Below are 24,940 nucleotides of genomic sequence, written 5' to 3' on the forward strand. Positions count from 1 at the left end.
TCTGTAACAAACTGTTATGTTCACCATGGCAGGACCGAATAGCTTGGGAAAGAAATAACACCACTTTTCTTTCTTTCTATCTATCTTTCTTTCTTTCTTTTTCTCGATAGCTCTCTTTATTTCCGAATGTCTATGAATGGATCACAATCTCTAAACATGGATGTATGTCATGTTGGGGTAAAAGAATGTTGCTTCTAACAATATGGCCTAGAAGACAATATGTGTGTGAAATACAATATCACAGCTTGCTTTTCGTACCAACTTATATGTTTACGTACATTTCACATGATACTTAGCCAGTGTAGTTGGGCTACACTGCACTCTTTATTATTACTCTATGTTGAGTATGATCAGTCATACTGTGCAACTATTCATTCCCAACATGTATTTGTGTTTTTTACATTTCACCGTGGTAGCTGAGCCCCCTGTTATGTTTAAATAATTATATTAATACAGAAGCTGCTGCTTAGAATACACAACCCATTGTGTCATGTATTAATATAAATTCATACACTTAGCAAAATGAAGTGCTTGCATTAATTAGCATGTTCTATGATGAGCAGCTGCAGCTGATTTGTGTTTGATTCATGTGACAGTAAGTGGAAATTTTGTAACTATAAATATAAAAGTAGTGCTTTTGTGTGTTTGTGTTTGTGTATGTGTGTGTGTGTGAAACTGTATGTGCATTGAGGCAGTGTGCATGAATGCATGCAGGATTTGTATGGAGTGTCACTTTGTGTGTTGTAAATGCTACATTTCTCTGTTCTGTATATCAGCCCGATCGCTTCTATATGTCTGTTTCCACATCAGCTCCCAGTCTATTTCCATATCAGACGTTTCCTAGAACCACATTCTATAATATGTCTATTTTCCATTCCCAATATGTCTATTTTCCATTCTTCAAGATATATTGTCACAGGCTCCCTTATCCCTTTCATTCTCCATGTCTTTCAGTACATTCATTCACATGTCTCATTCCGCATGTTTGTGACTTGTTTTCAGTCGTATTCCATTGCAAAATGTATCCTTTAACATACCCAATGTCAGACAGATCCCCTATTTCCACTACATCGTCCATATCTCACGGCCACCAGCTTTGATAAGTTCCGTACAATATGACACTCAACGAGTATAAGAAAATTAGCTTATGTACTGTTAAATGAATGTGTTGAGCCTATTCTATCAGGATACAAATGTAATACAATGAGAGCATACACAAAGGCACAACGATCAGATACTTAATTCCCCTGAGTGCCACTAATTTAGTATGGAGGACCTCCTTTTATGAGAGTAACCTTCAGTGGTCAGTTCCAGAAAATAGAAAATGTTTTCAAAAATTGATAAAAACTCCAATAAGTAATGCCAGCATCAGGCTAGGGCCATCCTCTGGGAACTAACTCAGAAATCTAATCAAGCCCTGTACTCATGGCTGTACATCCATTTGATGACTATACATAAATTTTACTTATCTTCATTGTTCTTTCATTTCAATGTAATATATTTCAAGTTAAGCAATAAATGTTATTCCCTTTTCATTTTATATTAGCGTCACATCAGTAAGACACTTGCAGGTGGAATTTGTTATCTGATATGCATAATCTGAGCTGTTTTTTTTTTTTTTTTTAGATTGATAGATTCAGAACCAATTACATTTTGAATCCTGATGAATGCAGATAAGGTGAATATCCATTTAGATAAGTAGTCACTGAGGATAAGAATTTGACAAGATTCAGCATTATCTTGTTTTAATGAAAATGACATTTCGAACTGTGTGTTAACATGCAGCTGATATACTTTTCAGCAACATTGAAGTTATGGAAATTCTTAATATTGTAATATTTAAAATTTAGACTTAAACCAAGATGTAATTGTATTTGCAAAACAAATACATTATCTAAACTGGAATTTATGATGAAAAGCCAAGGGATTTATACATATTAGACTGAAGTAACCAAACAAAAAAAATGTCTAAAAAGGAGAATCGTGCAATTTTTATCTAACAATCCTTTTTTGATTCTCCACAATCATTTTTTTTACATATTTTACAATATATAAAATATTGCCCCATAGAACAATACCTACTCAGAAGCAGCTTTGTTTTTTTTTGTTTTTTTTTGGGGGGGGTCATTTTTATTTTTACGCTTGAATGTTATTACAAAGGGAACAGCTATTTACACATCAGACTGACTCTTCTTTTAACCCCTTAAGGACACATGACATGTGTGACATGTCATGATTCCCTTTTATTCCAGACGTTTGGTTCTTTGTCAATCTTTCTTTTATTGAGGCAGGAGTTAAATGGGGTACAGAATAGAGAAGAGGGGATGCACAGTATTTGTACAGGATGGGATCACTTTAACACAATAGTACATCTCCTACGAATGGCAGCCTCATTTAATATTAAGCAAGCTTTCCAAAAAGTTAATAACACGTATAAAATAGCAGTTATGAAGGTAGCTTTGAACTAAACGATTGTATCGTCAGAGTTAAATCAAAGGAAACAAGTGTAAAAACAAATGAAAAACAATTTATGCTTGACGTTGCTAGACTAGCTATAGTAAGTATTTGGATCCAGATGATTAGGTACATGCTAGCTGGGTCATTGCTGTAGTCGCTTTAGTAGATGCCATGTGTTTACTCAGTAAGCCTATCCTTATAACAAGGCATATAACATTTGCTTATAACATTTGCCTATATCATCAGCAAGATAATTAGTGAGAATATATGTAGGTGCATCTAGTAACTCACTGCTGTATAAAAATTGACATTTGTAGTATTACTAACAAGTTTAGCGTGAGAGTAGTGAGAGTAGTTAGACATATAGTAGGTTAGGTAAGGCATTGAGTTAAACATTGCTAGTGTATCTTAGGGTGAGGTGTAAGGATTAGCTGAGTAAGGTAGACATGCATACATTGCTATGACATATTAGGTTAGGTAAGGCATTAACTAAAGCATTTCTAGTTCATCTTCGAGTTAGGTTTTCACCCCTGGACCCCCCACATTTCTCAGAAGTCCCTGTTTAGCCTATGCCTTCTTTGGGCATAGCGTGTTCCCGCTGCTGTCCGGTTGGTTGCGAGTGCGGCGGTTCCTGCGGGGCTGATTGGGGGTTGCTGCATGACAGCCCGAGATTGGTGTGCGGCTTCTGGCTTGGGGAGCTGGAGCTCCGGTGGATCTGGAGAGTAGGGTGTCGCGTGTGTAATTCTGGCGGTCTGTGCCGTTTGGCTCGCGCTGGTCTCCTGTATCTCCCTTTCTCCCGCCTTTTTGGATCTGCCTCCGAGGTAAGTGTTGTGTGGTAGCTTTGGAGTGCCTGTTTAGGACTGGCTGTCATGGGTGCCTGATCAGCCTTTACCTGCTCTCCGCGCTGGTTGTTGTGAGTGCAGGGATATACCTTCTGACCCCTCTAACCTTAGCGCTGGTGCACATGGCCTGCGCCATCTTGAGTGAAGTGCCTGGGTTGCGGATTGGGATGGAGGCATAGTTGGGATGTATTGCTGTGGTCGGGGCCCCAGCGTGAGGACCGGGATCACCCCCACCGGTCCAGAGGGGGGGAACAGGGCCAGTTCCTCTCGGTTCCGAGCACCGTTAGGCAGGATAGTGGAGCAGCGGCCGTCCGCTCCACTCACCACCGGAGTAGGTCCCACCTGTAGTGGTGGAGATTTCTCCTCTAAGGGACTAAAGCTCATGGAGCCAGCCTCGCCCCGGATCCGGTGCCCTCTGCACGTTGAGGGCCGCCTTTGCTGGTCAGTGTATGTGTTGAAAAGCATTGTTTGAGGGCTGCAAAGTGTATTTCTTGCAGGAGCTGATCACTTGTGCTGCCATCCAGCTCGGCGGTCCTGTCCGGCCCGCCCCCAGACATTTGGTTCTTAAGGGGTCAAGCACAGTAAAGAACCAAAATACTACTCTCTATTTAAAAACAAGAGATGGGTCCTCAAAATGAAATAATGTTTACTTTTAGAATATTAGTTTGAGTTGCACAGGTATTTTCTCTTAGTAATGTACAAAGAATAAACAATGGGTAATGCTGTGGCACATTGAGAACGTTACGGAGCCATACCACTAAGAATGGGAAAAATTAGGTGGCACTCATGGGGTTATTCAGAGTTAATTAAAACATTGTAAGCACCATTATTTTTGAGAACATCATCCTGAAATGTGGTTTCAACAGGATTGGGCTACTGTCCATACAGCCAGTGCCATAATGGAGCTCTTGAGACATCTGTTTGGCAAGTGGATAATTTCAAGAATTTTCCAGATTAAGTGGCCGCCGCGTTAGCTTGACCTTTCAGCTTCCGTTTACTTCCTCTTGGGATATCTGAAGGAGCGGGTGTATATGAACAAACTGTGTACACTTAAGCAGCACATAAAGAATATCTGTACAGAAGTATGAGCGCTAAAGTCTCAAACATTAATGTTATGAATAATGCAATCGAAAGAGCCCGACTTTGCGAGGCAGCAAATGGAGCTCATTTAAAAGATGTTATCTTCCGTACCTAGTCAAACATATTTCCATGCATTAAGCATTCATTGTATGTAATATTATTAAAATTGGTCCATTAATAAAAAAGTTATTGACTCCTCAAACCTTACCCTGAATTTTGACCCACCCTGTATTTTGTCTAAGCCTAACTTCTAGTGGGTGCTTCCTCGTTGATACCTTCATTTTTCAAAGGCTTTCATGCTCAATTCAATTCTACTCTATGAGATAAGAAGCACTTGATTGCTGGAGCTCAGCAATTGCTGCTGCCTCTGAGAGGCATCAAAGTGAACATTAGAACTGATAACTTCATTAGAAGTAAAGCAATTGCTACAAGGCATCTATATTGCCACTTGATTACAGGAAAGTATAATGGTAATTTGTCACTTTTTGGAGTGGCAGTAATCCAAACACAGTTTGGAACACTTTAACTTATAAATATTTTAGTTTTAATGTTAATGTGTTCTTTAAGTGGGAATTCTTGGGGATTGAACGCTAATTTTAGTTTTTAGAACAAAATAACCTAAATGAAAACATAGCTGACTTCCAATTCAGATATCATGGCCTAAAACATTAATTTCTCTTTCAATTCACTATGAATTTGTGACAAATCACACTTATCTCTGAATAACCATGCCAGTGTCTGTGCAAAGCATAACTGCCAGGTATGGGGGCCCAAATAGGCACTTAGGTCCAAGAGCAATCCCATCTCTGGTCCACGATAGCTTGATTATAGATAATAGGAACAGACAACACTCTGGACTAATCCACCCTCTGCCTGAATAAAAGTAATAGGACTAGGCAAGTTGAAATATGTACTGTTAACTGCAATATTTGGGTGTTTGCCATACTTTGAATGCCTGTGATCTTATGAAGAAAATGTAAGTTCTTTAGAAATATATGTCTGTGTAAACAAAAGAGTGTAAAGTGTAAACATTATCAGGAATAAACACTGCATTGTGAACAGAATAGAAAAATGTGCTTGTCACATTTAAGATGGTTTACCAGTCAGTAGCGACCAGAGTAGGTTATGGGCAATCAAATTTGGTGATGAAAATTGCGCATATAGGATAAAAAAAATTGTAGAGTACACAAAGTATTAATTGATATATTTTACTAGGGAGAATGCAATAAGACTATTTATCTTTCCAAGTATGTCCATTATCTGATCTGAATACAAATAATCTCTAGTTTAACCCCTTACTGACCAGACCGTTTTCCAATTTTCTTACCAGGGCTGTTTTTACATTTCTGCGGTGTTTGTGTTTAGCTGTAATTTTCCTCTTACTCATTTACTGTACCCACACATATTATATACCGGTTTTCTCGCCATTAAATGGTCTTTCTAAAGATACCATTATTTTCATCATATCATATATAATTATTACCAACATAAATATCATTATAATAAACCTAACAATTTATTATAATTGTGTATTTGCATTTATATTGCATGTGTAGATTTCTCTAAATGGCCTTTACACATATAAATGAAAAAAGGGGTAACCATTTTTTTTAGGAAAATGCCCCCCTCCCCACATTGTGACTTTCTTGTACATAGAATAGAAAATTCAAGAAAAAAATGTAGGGTGACTGGGACAAGAGCAATTTAGTGTCATTGCCATTCCGTGGTATGCATATGGCCAACATACAGTAAGGACACTTTTTGTAAAATCCAATCACTAAAAAAGGTTTTATAGTTTCCTACATTGATCTATGTATTGCTGCAAAGTCATTCCTACATCCTCTCTCCTCCCTGATTATTAAAATGCAGCAATGAAGTATTGTTCTATGAAAATTTCTTAAAGGGAAACTCCAGTGCCAGGAAAACAATACGTTTTCCTGGCACTGCAGGTCCCATCTCCCTCCCACCCCCCATCCCCGGTTGCTGAAGGGGTGAAAACCCCTTCAGGTCACTTACTTGAGACCCCGCCGATGTCTCTCGGTGGTGGTTTCCTCTTGCCGCCGCTCCTCCCAGTCTTTACGTCGGCCGGTGGACGAGACTGATCCCGGCCACCGGGCCAGGGAGACCTAATGCGCATGCGCGGCAATGCCACGCATGCGCATTAGAGCCCCCCATAGGAAAGCATTGAAAATGCTTTTCAATACTTTCCTTTGGGGAATTGAGCGATGCTGGAGGTCCTCACTAGAGGTGGAGTTAACCCTGCAAGGTAATTATTGCACTTTATAAAAACTGCAATATTTACAGTTGCAGGGTTAAGGGTAGTGGGAGTTGGCACCCAGACCACTCCAATGGGCAGAAGTGGTCTGGGTGCCTGGAGTGTCCCTTTAACTTTGTGGAAGAAAGGATGTGTCATTTTCATCCCATTTGATGAGATTGAGAGTGAAACCCCAGTAAATAAATAAATCGTGTGTAGGGATAACAACACACGAAAAGGACTTGGGAATTGTTATAGACAACAAACTATGCAACAATGTGCAATGTCAATCAGCAGTGGCCAAGGCCAGTAGGGTATTGTCATGCATGAAAAAGGGCATTCATTCTCGGGACGAGAATATCCTTTTGCCTCTTTATAAATCACTGGTAAGACCACACATTGAATATGCTGTGCAATTTTGGGCACCTGTTCTAAAGAAGGATATTATGGCACTAGAAAAAGTGCAGAGGCGGGCTACAAAATTAATAAAAGGAATGGAACATATCAGCTATGAAGAAAGGTTAACAAATTTAAACCTATTTAGTTTAGAAAAACGTCGCCTGAGAAGGGATATGATAACATTTTACAAATACATTCGAGGCCAATACAAACCATTGTGTGGAAATCTATTCACAAACCGGACTTTACATAGGACACGAGGTCATGCGTTTAGACTAGAAGAAAGAAGATTTCGTCTAAGGCAAAGGAAAGGTTTTTTTACTGTAAGAACAATCAGGATGTGGAATTCTCTGCCTGAAGAAGTGGTTATCAGAGTCCATACAGATGTTCAAACAGCTACTAGATGCATACTTGCAAAAACAGAATATTCAAGGATATAATCTTTCAATGTAGGGTAATAACTGCTTGATCCAAGGATAAATCTGACTGCCATTCTGGGGTCAAGAAGGAATTTTTTTCCTAGCTTGTTGCAAAATTGGAAGTGCTTCAAACTGGGTTTTTTTTGCCTTCTTTTGGATCAACAGCAAAAAACATATGTGAGGAAGGCTGAACTTGATGGACGCAAGTCTCTTTTCAGCTATGTAACTATGTAACTATGTAACTAACTATGTAACTTCTGTTATCATTACTCATATTTAAAGGATGGTATTTGGACTAAATTGCATTTTTCACTGCATAGCAATGCAAAATTTATGTTTTGGTATGGTAATGAAGATAATCGATTAACATTAATCCCTGATACTTTGTTAATCATAGCATATATAATTGATCATAATGATCAATCAAACATTTCATTGCTTAATGAGATTAAGTTAAAGGGACTCTCCCGTGTCAGGAAAACAAATCCGTTTTCCTGGCACTGCAGGATCCAGCAGTGCCCCTATTCCACCCCCTATCCCATGTTGCTGAAGGGGTTAAAACCACTTCAGTGACTTACCTGCATCTAGCGCTGAGGGACATCAGGGTCAGGATCGGCCCGTGCTCCTCCCCCGCTGCTGTCAGCCAGGGGAGGGCAGAACTAATGTGCATGCAAGGAAATGGCCGCAAGCATGAGACTTCGCCATAGGAAAGCCTTATTCAATACTTTTGGATGGGGATTCCGGTGATGCTGGAGGTCCTCATGCACAGCGTGAGGATGTCCAGCATCGTTTAAAACATTTTTCATGTTCTAAGAAGCTGGAAGTCCCTCTAGTGGTTGTCTGATAGACAGCCACTAGAGGAGGAGTTAACCCTGCAGGGTAATTATTGCAGTTTATAAAAACTGCAATATTTACAGTTGCAGGGTTAAGGGTGATGGGAGTTGGCACCCAGACCACTCCAATGGGCAGAAGTGGTCTGGGTGCCTGGAGTGTCCCTTTAAAACTTACTTCTGTCAATGTTGCCATCTCACTATATTCATTAATGTTATACTAATGGCTCAACCACTCTCATTTCCCAACTTGGAAACATTCCCTTAATCAAGTTAGAGATGGATGTGTGGTTAAAGGGCTAGCAGGAAGAATTATCAGCATAATTGCCAACAACATATGTATGCTGATCACATAGATCTCTATGCTGTGAATTAACGGACATGTGAGTTAAAATATTACTTTATAATAAAATATCTACAAATATATAAATTTGCTATCAATTATCAATGTATGATCATATGAAATAGAAGCATGAGTTGTGTGTACCAGGACAAGTGAGCTTGAACAATCTCAGAAAGTGACCACACTCTAGAACCCTAACCGGAGGTAGAACCCCAACTGGAGCAACACCATTCACATTTGTGAAAAGCTCTGTAATGATGCTGAAGTTTTATTAAGCACCATAACACCTTCTGTTTGAAGTCACTAATGGTGGCAAATATGACATGTAAATCCTGATGTGCTCATTAATAATCTGTTAAATCAGAATAGCAATGAGAGCAAGATAAGCAGGTGTGCAGCTAGGTAGTAATTATTTTGAATAATTTAAGGCATTCATTTTTCTGCAAAGTATTCTATTTTCTCTATCATGAAAAACTGAAAATAAACTCTAGCACATCGAAGGCATGTGCATGGCATGACAATTCAGCTCACTCGAACCAATTTTCTTGAATACAGAACATATTTTGAGACACCCTAAATTTCAGCCTAATGTTGATTCAGCTTGGCAGAATTTCAGTACTGAAATAGTAATTTAAGAACCAAATCAGACTTTTCAAAATGATGTGGCAACGGGCCAATTAGTATTCTGTAAAATCTATATATTTTGTAGCAGATTGATAGGAACAATTTCCTGCCATTTTGTTCACAGATCAAATGAGAAAAAAAAGCAACCAATATTGGGAAAAACATGACAGGCCGTAGAAAGAAATGTATATTTATATATTATATATGCCTTGTACTGCAGAGAGCCTCAGATGGATTTTTTCCCCCAAGTAAGTGGGTTTATCTCAGACATTAGGCTGCTAGAGTAGGGCCTGCCAAGAATGGGGCACATTGACGTTGTGGCAGGTTTATGCAATGTATGATCATATAATGTATTGAAACCCCCATTATTTTTGCCTAGATTAGGTGTTTTAAAAAAAAACAAATAAAAGCGTTCAACATTGAAGTTGCTGTTTAAGGGAAAAGGTAAGTGTGCTGGATCTTGTGTAATATATATATATATATATATATATATATATATATATATATATATATATGTATGAAACCAGGGGGCTGCACTTACCTGAACATGCATAAATAGGGTGCTGCTGGGGGCCAATTTATACAATACACAGGATCCAGCGCACTCACCTATCCACTAAACAGCAACTTCGATGTTGACAGATTTTATTCGGGTTTTTTTAAAAACACCTAACCAAGGCAAAAATAATGGGGTTTTAGTTACATTACGTGATCATACATTGCATAAGCCTGCCACAACGTCAATGTACCCCAACAGCCTAATGTCTGCTCTTATGAGATTAACCCACTTACTTGGGGAAACAATTCCATCTGGGGCTCTCTGCAGTACAAGGCTAAAAAAACTAACAAAATCTGTCTACATTGAAGTTGTTGTTTATTGGATAAGTGAGTGCGCTGGATATTGTATATTATATATATAGTTATTTTACTGCTTCTCATTTTTTCCCTCTATTACTTCTCACTTGATTTGTGAATGAAATCACGATCAAGTGTCTGTCCCATCATTAATGTTTTTCCCTACCACTAATTTATTTTTTTGGCACCACAGGTGGAATCCAGAATCACAAATCAAAATGAACATGCCAGCCATTGTGTGTTATAGTTGGCTCATGATTTGGGTAGGTTTTGGCTCAAGATTTGGAAATTTGACTGTGGAGGGATTGCAATCCAAAACTAATTCTCCAAGTCTAGTACATAGGGTGTCTACCTTCAAAATGGAATGACAGAGGTTTTAAGGTGGGGTGTTATCTTGGTAAATGCTCCCTCTTAGGGCTCATTTCTAAAGTGGTTATTGAATATCAGCCACAAACTGTTCCTATTACTAACAACCAGAAGATATGTGGAGCCAAAAAAGCAGACTAGTTTCCAAATTTCATGTTCATGTTTTGCAGCCTATCGCTATTGACCCCAGCCTCGACAATTTCTAGCAAACACAACTGTATGGTATAAGAAGTTCAACCATACTGACTTCACCTGTGATAGTCAGAAGAGAACCTGGTGAGATAATTGTTCAACTGTTAAGTCATGTTTATCATATTTATATGATTTCAAAGTATCTGTCCCTTGCATTCATATAGCCTTTTGTTTAAGGGTCACCAAAACAACTTTAGCCTAATGAAGCAGTCTTTGTGCATAATTAATGCCCCATGCAGTCTCACTGCTCAATTCACTTTGGTTAAGCAGCCCTAGACACACCTCCCGGCATGTGACTCACACAGCCTTTCTAAAATATTTCTGTAAATATGCATCTAATGTTTACACTTTCTTTACTGCAAATTCTGTTTAATTTAGAATATATTTTCTATTGCTTTATTAATAGCTTGCTAGACCCTGCATGAGCCTGCAGTGTGTGACTAAAGTTCAATTTACAGAGCATGAGATAAACATTTTTAAAATAAGTTACATCTGAATGAAAATGAAACCATTTTGTTTTCCTGGAGTCTGTGTCAGTCACATTCAGGGGAAGTGTGGCTAGGGCTGCATAAACAGAAACAAAACTGATCTAATTCCTAAATGGCAGAGAATTGAGCAGTGCAACTTCAGAGGCATGATCTATACACAAAAACTGCTTCATTAAGCTAAAGTTGTTTTGGTGACTATCGTGTCCCTTTAATGGCTTGTATATGTCTGTTAGATGCCTACCATACATATATGTCATCTTTGATATTTGCTAAAATATTTTTGCCAGTTTCACAGGCCTTTGGTGATAGTGACATACAAGTTTACACATATATGTGCACATGTTTATTGATGAGCTTTGCTTGATTGTGTTTCAATATGGAATTAAATCATTTTATCTTACAGGACGTATAGAGTTTGCCCTCATTAACTTTTTTTTTATACACCTAACTGAGGGAAGTTTTACTTTTGGTAAAAATGTGGCAGTCAGTAAAATTTAGTATGTCGCTGGGAAATGAGACACCAGGTAGAGCTTAACATCTCCTGGTATTATCTATGGGAAACATTAAAAGTTTTATCATCCTAGAATTACCAGTCATCATGGGTAGGATTTTTCAGAATAGAAACAGTCGCTAGACACCAATATCAGCAAGATCCATTTTAATGATGTCAATAAAGCTTAATGACAACTTTGGAAGTAAGTGTTTTTTTGGGATGGGAGCTCTGCTTTTAAGTTATTTATGGAATTCTAAATAGTTTTGAGCCAGCTAACATGGGATCATAAAAAGTTCTGCAATTCAGTGTTTCTAATCTGAATTAGAAAAAGAGCAGGCAACTGCATCTAATACACTGAATAACACACTTCACTATTCCAATTAAAGGGACTCTTCAGTGCCAGAAAAACAAACCCGTTTTACTGGCACTAGAGAATCCTACAGCCCCCGCACTCCTCCTCTCCTGCCCTCCCCACCCCCCATCACATATTGCTGAAGGGGTTAAAACCCCTTCAGCTACCTATCTGAATCCAGTGCTGATGTCCGCCAGCGGGGGAGACCTAATGCGCATGTGCGGCAATGACCGCCCGCGCATTAGACCTCCTCATAGGAGAGCATTATTCAATGATGCTGGAGGTCCTCATGCATATCGTGAGGATGTCCAGCGTTGTTTAAGCGACCAAAAAGTTGTTTAAGAACCCAGACGTCCCTCTAGTGGCTGTCTGATAGAGAGCCACTAGAGGTGGACTTAACCCTGCAAGGTAATTATTGCAGTTTATAAAAACTGCAATAAATGCACTTGCAGGGTTAAGGGTGATGGGAATTGGCACCCAGACCACTCCAATGGGCAGAAGTGGTCGGTAAAGAGCAAGCTGTAATCCAATTAATAAATTCATTTGAAACTTGAGAGTGTCTGGATGTGGCCTGTGTTTCAAAAATAGATATATGTACAATTAAGATTTGCAAAACATGTAAGAGCAGATCTATACACTATCCAACAAAATCCAATGCTGGAACTGATGACAGCATGCTAAAGAAGTGTCAATACCTACTTTAAAGAAGCAGGAGGTCATAGGTAACTAACGTGAAAGTGTATAATGTGGCAATGATTGTTTTCACTAGATATGTTTGTTTCGATCACAGCATCATTTAGAAGAGTCAAAAGAAATATAATCTTTATCTAAAGTCAGAAACCAAAACCTTGATACATAAAGCAATACTTTAGATATATGGTTCCCGGCCCAGTCCTCAAAGCACACCAACAGTTGAGTATTTATATCCTAATCCTAATATCCTAATTCTGATCCTAGAGAGATACAGACAAAACCTGAGCCACTGACATATCTTGAGGACTGGGTTATGAAGTACTGCTATAGATATAAGCTATGATATACACCACCAACTTTGGATTTGTCACTGTGTTGGAACTGTGTCTGGGGTTATGATCGATCTATCAGCAAATAAAGGCTATGCCTAGGCACCTTCACTTTTCTCATCTGTTTTTGGTTGTTTTGACTCAATATGTTATGTATGTATGTCATTGTCCTATATACTGAGAAATAGTGGTAAACAGTATTCCAAATGGTATTCAGTCCCTTTGAATCTGAGATCAGTGTCTACACCTCCTCTGTTTAAACAATAACTTATTTCTCACATACCTTGTGCTCCTCAACAGAGTAAGTTAACATATTGTTGGCTACATGACATGTTTTGGGGTATTTCCCTTGTGTTCTACAGATAGCCACAGCGTTTAAAACTGCTTCATTGTCCCCCTAGGCAGCTACCGATTGATCTAGTCAAACAATGTCCGGTAATTAATTATTCATTGTGAAGAGTTGTATATTTATAATAGTTAATAATAAAGATAGTTACTGTTTTCTCTAACAGCCTATGCTCATTCTTACGTGGGCTCATGTATGCTTTGAGGGTCATTGCTTCTGTATCTCAAGTAACTTGCAATCAGCTGTTGACCTTGACCAATGAGAGGACCCAAGAGTGTTCTGACTTTTGAGTATGTTGGTATATGAATATGTTCCGAATCTGATGCATTGTAGTAATACTAGAGTACTTTATGGGTCTGTACAAACTACATGTGTGAAGTACAGTCTTTGGACTTTTGGATATATAGCTTGCTAATAGTTATTGCATTTGGTATTTTTGGTGCATTAGCATTCTAATCAGTTTCTAATAATATTTTATTTGAGCATATTTTTAGTATGTCTGCATATATATTATATAAAACAATTTTGGTTAAATTATCAAATGTATTATTTAATACTTTTATTGATTCACACTGCTGATATTATGTTCTATACAAATAAACATATCTTTGGTGGTAGAGAAGATTTAATAAAGCCTTACTATACTTTGCTTCTTTCTTCCTGATCCTGTTCACCTAAATCCAGGTAAACAAGTTCATTGGGTTGGCAGTCAATATTACGTTGATGGGCATGTTGATGCTTAGATACTCAAAGAATGTTGCAATACTTACTCACCATTTACCTAACCATGCTGTTCTCTAGAGGGTATTGAATGGGTCGTTTTGTAGAATCATTCATTGACAGCTGTTGTTAGCCATGACTGGTGAGATTCTATTAGTACTAGTCCTTAATAAATGCATCAAAATGACCATACATGGTAGGCTTTTGACTTGTTCAGATTACATTTATCTCATTCAATCTAAGAATAAATATTCATTGACATACATTAAGATCCAGTGAATAACTACAGCCTGAGCACTTACCTGTCATGTCTTGTTGATCATCCACCATTAATTTTAAACTCTTTCCTCGTCGAATCACACGTACTGTGTGCCATTCATTATCATTTAGATTATAGCCAGCATAAAGTGTTTCTGGACCTTTGCCTGCAGGACATGCCAAATAGTCATTACATCATCAATGTACAACAGAATAAAATAAAAAAAATAAAAAATATATATATAACCAAATCCAATCATCTTAAAATAAACTTCACAATGATAAAAGAGAAAACATATCATATTAATGAACAAATTGCTGTGTTTTAAAATATGTTTTTTTACTGGCAGATAAATAGGCACAATCAAGTACTGTTTGCTGTGCTACATAATTTACTGTAGCCTTGTTTTCAATGGTCGATGTCTAAATGTAATGTATTTAGTAACTCTTAAAGACATTTTACATTTAGAATTTTATAGCGTTGTTGTAAAGTAAACAAAGTTTTGTGGTTACATAGTAATATGCACTTAACCAGCTACATGATTCAACTAATTAATATATAGGTTGAAACAACTATAACTGTATAACATAGAAACATAGAATGTCAAGGCAGATAAGAACCAGTCGGCCCATCTAGTCTGCCCAATTTTCTAAATACTTTCATTAGTCCCTGGTCATATCTTATATCTAGGATAGCCTTATGCCTATCCCGCGCATGCTTAAACCCCCTCACTGTGTTAACCTCTACCACTTCAGCTAGAAGGCTATTCAGTGCATCCACTACCCTCTCTGTAAAGTAATACTTCCTGAAATTATTTTTAAACCTTTGTCCCTCTAATTTAAGACTATCTCCTCTTGTTGTGGTAGTTTTTCTTCTTTTAAACAATTAAACACATTTGCATAGTTGCCAACATTTGAAAAGAAATTTCCAGGCACACTTTGCATCAGAGCAATCAAGTTAGCAGCTTATAGAAGTGTTGAACATACTTACCAGTTTCTATAGCTCTGTCCACTACGCCCTCAACCCCCAAAAAACACTGTTATATGACACTAGTCATAGAATATATTGCATTTCTACCAATTAATTTCTGTTCTGTTAATTGTATCTTTAAATGTCACATGCATGTTACTTGTGTTTTTCTTGTTGGCATAGTGGTGAGTATCCTGGCTTGTCTCAAACAGTAGATCAAGGTTTGATTCCCTAATGGGAAAATAATCTTTTATATTGGTTGCTTATAGCAGTGGTAGTGTATCTGCGACAAAATCAAGAAAGACAAGTTTAAGACCCTATCAGACCACCTCACCAGTAAGTGTCCCTGACAAGACACCTAGAGATATATATCCACCTACCTCAAATGCCTACAGATCATTAGCTTTTTTGAGCAGTGCCTTCTTCTCTTCTAAATATCTGTAAAGCACTACAGAAACTGTTGTTGCTATATAAATGGTAGTAATAGTAGTATATAATGAATAATGTTAAGCTTTAAATTATGTCTGGCATTTTTTTAAGCTGTTAACATCTACTGATGAAATTTTGTATTGGATAAACAGCCACTACTCATTAACAGTAGCATCATTTACTTTAGTCTGTCGTGATTGGTCGGAATAGTATTATAAACCAAGATTTTTTTCATTGACATTTTTATGTCAGATAGAATTCTAGGAATATTGTGACAAGCATGTATTTGATTTTTTTGTTTTGTTTTGAAACACACTCTACATCCCTAAATAATTCAGCAAGCTGAACTGCATTATGTGTAAAGAGTGTCATCTTTATTAATTTTACAAAAAGTGTAGATTTCAATAGAAATTGGCACTTTTATAAATTAACCTTGTTACACCCTCACTGACTGTCAATCACAATTAGTCCTGTTACTTCCTGGTTGTTTAGCTCAGTGGAGCAAAACTCAAGAATCAGCAATTGCTCAGAGCATCTGCCTTGGAAAGACTTCTCATTGGACAGCTACAGATAGTCTGGGCTTGGTTTGAAGGGGAGGGACTAGAAAAGGCTTCACACAAGAGATCCGCAACTTTTCCAAGTTGTTCTTAGCTATAACACAATGAAAAAAAAAATACTTGTATGTTTTATTATGGGTACCCTTACTAAATAGTTGTATTTTTGTATTGTATTTAAAAAAAATATATAAAAATTTGCATTTGGCCATGGAGTCTCCCTTTAATATTTGCAACATTAGCAAATTTCTAAAAAAAAAACATTATATTATCACTGATATTTAAAAAGAATCATTAATGGATTATAATCGATTTAAATAGCACTGGCACAATTGATTTTGTGATGCCTCTTGAGCAGAACTATAAAACACAATGAGGTTTATTTACTAAATACCAAATTATAGTGATTTGAAATCTGAATTGCAAAGCTAACGTCAAAATAGCTGTTTTGGAAAATAAATCTCTATTTCAACTATAGTCTCAATGTTCTGAACTGAGGCTTGGGTAATGTTCTGGTGTTAATGAATATGTGTGTGTGCATTGCTGTGTGTGCAAATGCATGTGTGCATTGCTGTGTTCGACATTCCTTTACTTGAAATGCCTTAGTAAGATTTTCACAGTCAGCAATGTGGTTCTGTTAAAAACCAGCCTTGGCAGGCTCTTTTGTGTTGCGATTCCTGCATCTTCATGATTTTTTTAACCGCTCAGAATAGCATAAAGATTGGCTAATGTATTATGGTAATTGTGCTTTACATAATCTAAGTTGTAACTGTTAGCGCAAAAAAAAAATGGATTTTAATTATTTTATATAACGGCAGCATAATTAGCCATTTTGTTACAAGTGATTAACACGAAAATAGAGTTCTTGATAGCCTAAAGTAATTTCTGTTTTGTGCATTCAAGCTTTGCCACTTACAGCTAAATTTGTTCCATAACACCTTTATCATAACTAGCTCACTGGCCATGAAAAGGGTTAATTCAGAAGTGGATGAGCTGTAAAAATGAAATCCCGTTCATTCCCCTTCTAGCACTGGAAGCAGAACTGAAGCCAATGAACACATACCTGGATGCATTCCAAAATGGTATCCCTTGTGTTTCAGAATATAATAAGGTTAATCATCCAAGAACATAAGTGAATCTCTCAAGTGGAAATGTTGAAGCTATTTACAGCCTATAGAATCTAATCTCAGCTTTTGTGTCTTTCAATGACCACTCTGGGACAGAACTCCATTCACATAATTGTGCACAAGATAGTGATCTCTTATATACACTTTCTTATGTTGTTACTGGCCTTGTAACATCCTGTAGTCCTAATAGAACCTTTATAAAAAAAATTTAAAAAGCGTTCTCTGTGCCTATGCAGTCTTAATTTGGTAGTGCAGTTCTTAGAAATAAAATATATATAATATTTTATTTCATGTGCAAGAAAAAAATGCTAAAATATAAATGCCAAGGAGATTTTGAGTTGTCTGTTTAGTGATATTTAAATTCTAGATAAAGCTAATCTGATATTAAAATCTCCTGTATTCCAAAAAAGCAAAAAACCCAGCCATATTTAATAATAAAGGTACTGTGAATCAATCTGAAAGTCTAGGAATGGCACTTAGTGGCCACTCACTTAGTACTTAGTAGTACTTAGCTCCAAATTGACTAATATCTTTTAAATACACTGAATAAAGTGGGGCAATCATGCACATTTTTCTGATAAAAAAAAAAAATGGTTGGAAGACACTGTTGATCATTTTGCCGTGAGTGGCCACTGAAAGTAAAAGAGAAGGAACAATGCAAAGGTTGTATTTTAGTATGATGGAGTATGGATCTAACTTTAGTTGCCTGACGCGACTACCTGGTTCCATTTGTGAAGTAGCCAGAGCTCTCTTTGTGTCTTTTTTATACACAAGTGCATATATGTTTGTAAGGATAATGATATGTTTATACATGAACGTGTGATATGAGTTGCACTATAAGATTCATTTTTCTATTTTAATCTGATTAAAGAACTGATACATTTACAACATTGCCATTTAAATTGATGTGTTTTATCTACACTTAACTAGGGTGGTATGCTGGTGTTATACATATTTACTTTATTTGCTTTTGCTATTTTCACATTTTTAAAGGGTTACAGAGTTATACCCGAGGTGGTGGTAGCTACTTGATATATTACACATTTAAAGAGACCCAATCACCCATTCATTGTGTTCCTTAAATTGGGGCATGGCACCCATAATGGGTAATGTAACGGGTAATGTGAAGGGACTGGAGTCAGTTGCAAATAATTTATATTCTTTCCAAGTTAGGTATTACTCAACTTATTGGATAGACCACCTTGTTCCTAATGTAACACGAATTCTATACGTATTAAAAAAAAACATATCTATATATTATGTATGGCTTATGCTCTACTTGGGAGTCTATTGAATAATAGTGAAGCTGCATCAACTTTGCAACCAGTTTGCAAATACCATGGCAAAAGAGTTGCTAAGTTATGTAACAAGCTCACATTTCTACTTCTATTTTGCTTATCCGTTTGTAAAATATGTTACAATTCTCATTAAGCTCTGTCTTGTAACTGGTTTGCTAAATCAAACCAGGCATTTTGTTTGTTTTTTCCTTTCCTTGAATTAGAGATTTTAAGTGATGTGCTCCTGATGGCTTAAACTGAACAACTGCATAATTAAAACACCAATTGCCAAAATGGAATTGCTAAGTGGTACAACATTTACTTATAAAAGTGAATAAATACAAATTATTTTTTGCATAGTTGCCCATCCTTCCACTAAATCATGCTCAAGAATGATATCTAGGGATGAATGTGGAGATCTCAAGGAAACATATTAATCAACAAAGACACAGTCATTCCATCAATATAATCCCTTGTGTGGTGGTCAACAGGTCAATGTAACCAAGTGGGTGGGTCCTTAAGTACACACTATTTCCCCTACTAAATTTCTACGTGTCCAACTCACATCCACTACTCTCTCTGCATTTTGAACATACAAACACATCAAACGGAATATTGGCACTCACTACATTTCCATCCTTAGTGCCTCCAGACCAGGGTGGGACATTCTAACATATCAATAATCAAGAACAAGGTTGGAACTGCACATATAGATGGTAGACTTTATTGGAAAACCATACAACATTTTGGTTCCCACAGGAACCTTTTACACCATCAATATGTCCTGGTGCAACTGTCTTCATGATTGTTATTACATACCTCTCAAGTGTCCCTATTTAGGAAGGGCGGTCCCTATCTCTCTGTCGCTCTTTTCTATCCTAATGTCTCTCTTTTCTTGGAGCTCCATATTGTTGGTGTGTCTGAATGTATAACAGAGTTTCACAGCAGTTTCATCCCGGTCCCCCCCCTGACATACCCAGCTACAACAAGCCATCAAGCGACGAGATCAAGCGATCAAGCAGCAACTGCCAAACTCAAAATGGCGGACAATCCTGACACACAAGCTCCTGACACAGAGCAAATTGCGATGTCCCTCCAGAGCACGTTTGAACGTTTGCTCTACAACGTAGACAGGCTCTTTGCCAACTTTTGGGCAAAGTTAGAGGCCCGCACCATGGAGACACCGCGTCAGAACCAAGCGCGCAGCAGAGCGAAGCGGGAGGTGAGCAGGCCCCCTCAAGGCGAACTCCCACATCAAATGCCTGACTCAGCGCAAACGGACCAGACAAGGCCCAAGACCACCAGGGGCATACTACCCCGACATCTGCTGCGGAGGCTGAGAATCCACCGCCGCTGGCGGCAACGCTACAACAGGAGCACCAGCCGTCCCTTGCATCAAAGAGACTTGGCCTCAAGAGAGGGGACCCGAGCCTCTAACCCTGCGATGCTGCTCTTCACCACGACCCAGAGTTGGAGGGAATTCAAGCCTAGCTCCCACATGGCACAACCCATGGACAGCCCTCATTCCCCCCCAAGCCTGGGCATCGGCTGACGCTGGACTATCTGAACACGCCACCCTTATCCTGACACCAACATGTTAGACAATAAGGCGTAAAGTATTTTCTGTTCCATGTTTTGTGTTCCATTGAAGTTTTTCTAAGACATCTCACACTGCTTTTAATACAAACTCTAACGATGTAGTCGCTAGGAATCCTGATAAAACATGCATAACGTAGCGTTTATTCAGAGTAAACAGCCTAGGGGGTTACTCACACTAGCCATGAAGCCAAGCCTGACTACTCACATACATAATCTACTTATATCTTGTTTAGCTATAAACAGCAGACCTGACTATGAAGCCTATCTTTATTACTCTTGTTTATTATATTACTCTTGTTCATTATATTTAAAAAAAAAATGTTCAACTGATCTACATATGCCATGTACCTGTGTTTTTGAAATGCTTATAATTGCTATTGTGGCATTGCAAGCATAACTGTCATCTCCTGCATATCAAAAATAAAGAATTAAAAAAAAAAAATATGTGCAATCCAACATACATTTTTAATCTTATGTGTACTGCCAAATTGCCCAGCCACATTAAACCAGAAGATTAAGAGTAAGAAGTAATGCTAGTTTCATTTTTTTCTTGCGATTAAATAAAATAAAATAGGAAATTTGGCCTTTGACCAATTATATGTCTACATGTGCCAAGCATTTTTATGACTGATTGTGCCTATTTATGCAATCCAATCAAATTTGCAGTTTTAATAAATAAGATATAATAAAATGATGTAATAAAAATAAAATATGTTTTAATAAAACATCTCTTCACATTATTGTTTAATGGCATATTTATAAAAAAAAATATCTGTTAAATTATTTATTTTAAGCGAGCTGTAATCTTAAAAAATAAAGATAGAAAAAGGAAAATTGGACTGTGAGATTATTTTTTAAAGTGATGTACATTATGAAGATAGCAAGAAATAGGTTTAATGCACAAATGTAACAAAATAACATTACATTTAAAGAACAGTTTACAAATTAAGACAGTAAAAAAAAAAATTAAAAATCTAATGCTGCCGAATGAATCGCATATTATACTTATATATTTAAATGTAATTCATAGACCACTTTTCATCCTTCAATGAAAGTGTTTGGAAGCCTTATCCTTTTCAGATACTGTAAAATAAAAATGAACGAGACAACATAATATTAGCATATTTAAGAAAATGAACAGAATATAGTATTATGTTTGTAGGATAATTACAGAAGAGGAATATTTTAAGTTTTTGTTTTTAAGTTTTGTTAGCTACTACTCTACGAATGCTGTACTTTATGTAACATATTAGTATAATTTACACACCATTAGATGATGTTTAGATAAGATATGATAAGAAGAAGAAACAAAGAATTCTTTAAACCACAGTTAGACACGTGCCTGGAATTAAATAAAATTGCATACATTGTTGTAATATTGTGATACCGTTGCTGCAATGGTATTTTCTTAAAACTTTTCGGTGAACTCTTCCATCATACATATTTCACCCAACTTCAAAGCCGTCAGTACCCTTTTGGTCCCAATATGGAACCTTTTTGGCTAGATCACTGACTGCTTCTAACGAGTCTGTGTCTGAAAGGAATGCTCTAAGCACCATAACCACTACATCATGCTATAGTGGCGTGTTGTGCCAGTAGTGAACTAGCACCCTCCCACTATGCTATCGGTTTTACTTCCATCATGTGCCCAGCAGACACCAGTAACTGCCTCTATGACAACCGGAACCCCACTGCTCTGAGAGAAACCTGGCAGTGCATCTCATTTAGCTCAGGACAACTAGTGGAAGCTCCATGCCAAAAGTTGTCAATCTAACAGATAATTAGAAAAATAAAAAGAATAAGTGTTTTGGGGTTGGCTGCCATCCAAGTGGAGCGGGAGTTTAAGCACAGGGCTTAATTTTATATGCTAGAAATAAAAGAATGATTTGCAGAAAGGGACACTTTAACAATAAGGCCATTGTAGACTTCTCAAATGTGAAAGGCTGCAAATAATAACAGTGGTAGCTGTTGATGGTTTGACATAAGGGTTAGTAAGGGACTTTATATAGATTAACAAACATTCCACCAAGCCATCATCATTTGTCACTGTCTGTAAGACTAAAGACATGTATCAGATATTTTGGTGGAGGTTTATGGATAATGGATATGCAATTCTTGGTATTCCTAAAATGCTTTATAACAACACCCATTTAATTTCTCCAGCACCGCAAAAAAAAGTGTCCTATGCCCATGTTTTGTTTGCTTTTTGAGAAGTCACATGCTGATAGCTTATGAGTGTTGTAATTAATATTTATTCCTTTTAGCCTTTAATAAAAGATCAAGTTATTTTCATGCATCGCTAAAATGTAAAGTTTAAATCCCCCTTGGATAAATCTAGGTCATGGTTTGTATTGATTAACTAAAAAGTGTTTAGTAGCAAGCAACAGATTTTCTCTATGTCTTTTAATAACCGAGATACAATACTGTCTTGCAGATAATTATGTGCATATCCCGATGCTTTCTCAGCTGATAGCTAACCTCAGCGTTTTCACATAAAAGACATGTCAGTGACTTCACCTGCTATATATCAATTACCATATCATTTTACAGAAGCTATCCGCATAGAACTCTAGATGCTTTGTAGTAAATTGTGCTATGCTTTTATAGCACTATGTAAAATATATATTTTAATTTCATAAATGAGTGACTATTTTAATATTTTTAAATTTTTTACTTCTAACATAAAAACCCCCCACTTTTTTTAGTTTTTTTTGTTTTAACGTATTATTTGTATTATCTTCTTGTAAATGCCACAAGTTGACTTAACCACCGAAGGACCAATGAAATTTGATGCCATAAAGAGAATTTGATGCTAAAGCGCTTTCTACATGGACCTAGTGCCCACTTCACAGTGTGAGTGCATCTAATAGTGTGCTTGCACTGTGCTACCTGATGCTTTGATTTAATATCGTTTGATACGTTTTTGAAATGTCTTAATATTTTTGAATACACTTAAAAAAATTTTTTTTCAAAATATTCAAATATAAAATGTACTATTTACTAAATGACAGAAGAAATATTTTTGGGTGGTTCAGACTCTCTAAGGCTTACATTGACCTGGTAAAGGCTAATCATGCCTGCATCATCATAACCATCTAGTCTCCAAAGACATTGGATTTAACCTTGATTGTCCTTCGCATTTTCCTTTCACACAGCTTTAACGATATGGGTGACAAATTCATATGTTTTCTTGGATATGTATAATTTGTCTTGCTCTGGAAACAATTTAAAGTGTTGTCCTACAGTGTGTAGAATTCATATGCTACAGGAATTAAATCCCATTGTCCATCAAGGTGGATCCCAAAGGAACTGAATTGTTTAATTAATTTACCCCCTTGCAGTGTATGAACACCACCGGGTATTATGTACTGCAAGTCATTTTTTGAGATACAACTTTAATCTTGATATATGTCAAAGCTGTGATGATGGCATGGATTGTTCTTGGTCCTTAAGAGGTTAAAATGTTCCATGAAGACAATGGAATTGAATCAGGTTTGGCAATAAAACACTCTGATATACAAAGAGCTGGTTGTGTTTCAACATGACTATACATAGCAATATTGGCCATTATTTTAAATAGGAAACAAAATAATACTCATTGGACAGAAACTGAATCTATTTAATAATAAAAATCAGAGCAGAGACATTCAATTAAAAGTAGTTATCTCCTTATTTGGAATAAGTGGACTGAATCATGACGAGCTTCACTTGATTGTCCTGTGCTTAAAGATGAGATACAATTAAAATGCTATATTTACCTGTGATTTGCACAGGGCACTGCCAAGAGATGATAATAATGAAGCAATTATGAACTGACAGCAAATGAGCTGTTGAGATTTCAACATGTTTTAGAAGCATTCAGCACTTTCAAGTGCAATAACAGACTTGAAATTTACTGGGAAATAATTGGCAATTGTAAAGAAAAATACGTGGCCTTTGTAGGAAGACAAGTAGTGAGAGACAGAGAGAAATACATGAAAACTGGTGAAGCAATACAGCATAGTTAACCCTTCAAGTGCCAGGGTTCTTAATAGCACTATTACTTGGGATTTATTTAATGGAAATTATGCCACTATAATCCTGAATTGTTCTATTTTAACCATTTAAGGACTAATCATTTTTACCTACATCGTAATATGCACAAATAATCCGCAATACCTGGCGTAGCAGAATTTTTTTTTTATAAGAAAAAAAACATATACTTTTGAGGAATTTAATTTGTTAACGATTGGGGGTATAGGATTAGGGTAACATAGCGTTTGGGGGCATGATATTCTATTCTCTTACCAGTTTATTTTGTTCTCATTGTTTTTAATCATTTTCTGTTAAGCTGTCTACCTTTCCAACAGTAAATCTCTGTAACATATCTATCTATCTATCTGTATATCTATCTATCTACATATCTATCTACATATCTATCTACATATATATCTATCTATCTACACATCTATCTATCTACACATCTATCAAAATATCTATCTATCTATCTATCAATCTATCTATCTGTAAATTTATCTATCCCTCTACATATCTGTATATCTACCTATCTATCTACATATCTATCTATATATATCTATCTATCTATTTATCTGTATATCTATCTATCTATCTATCTATCTACATATCTGTATATCTACCTACCTA

The 24,940-nt window shown here is 36.8% G+C and overlaps 1 protein-coding gene across 18 annotated transcripts in view; it reads right to left on the minus strand.

The window, feature by feature from the left end:
• The window catches only part of NRXN1 (neurexin 1), a 1,100,495-nt gene that overhangs the window by 491,801 nt on the left and 583,754 nt on the right, over positions 1-24,940 (minus strand). For all 18 annotated transcript variants that reach the window (XM_063443956.1, XM_063443955.1, XM_063443963.1 and 15 more), the window contains one exon: positions 14,385-14,507. In XM_063443956.1, coding sequence (XP_063300026.1) covers positions 14,385-14,507 — 123 coding nt within the window. The remainder of the gene's footprint in view (positions 1-14,384; positions 14,508-24,940) is intronic.

This window comes from Pelobates fuscus, chromosome 2 (genome assembly GCF_036172605.1).
Source record: "Pelobates fuscus isolate aPelFus1 chromosome 2, aPelFus1.pri, whole genome shotgun sequence".
Classification (NCBI taxonomy): Eukaryota; Metazoa; Chordata; class Amphibia; order Anura; family Pelobatidae; genus Pelobates; species Pelobates fuscus.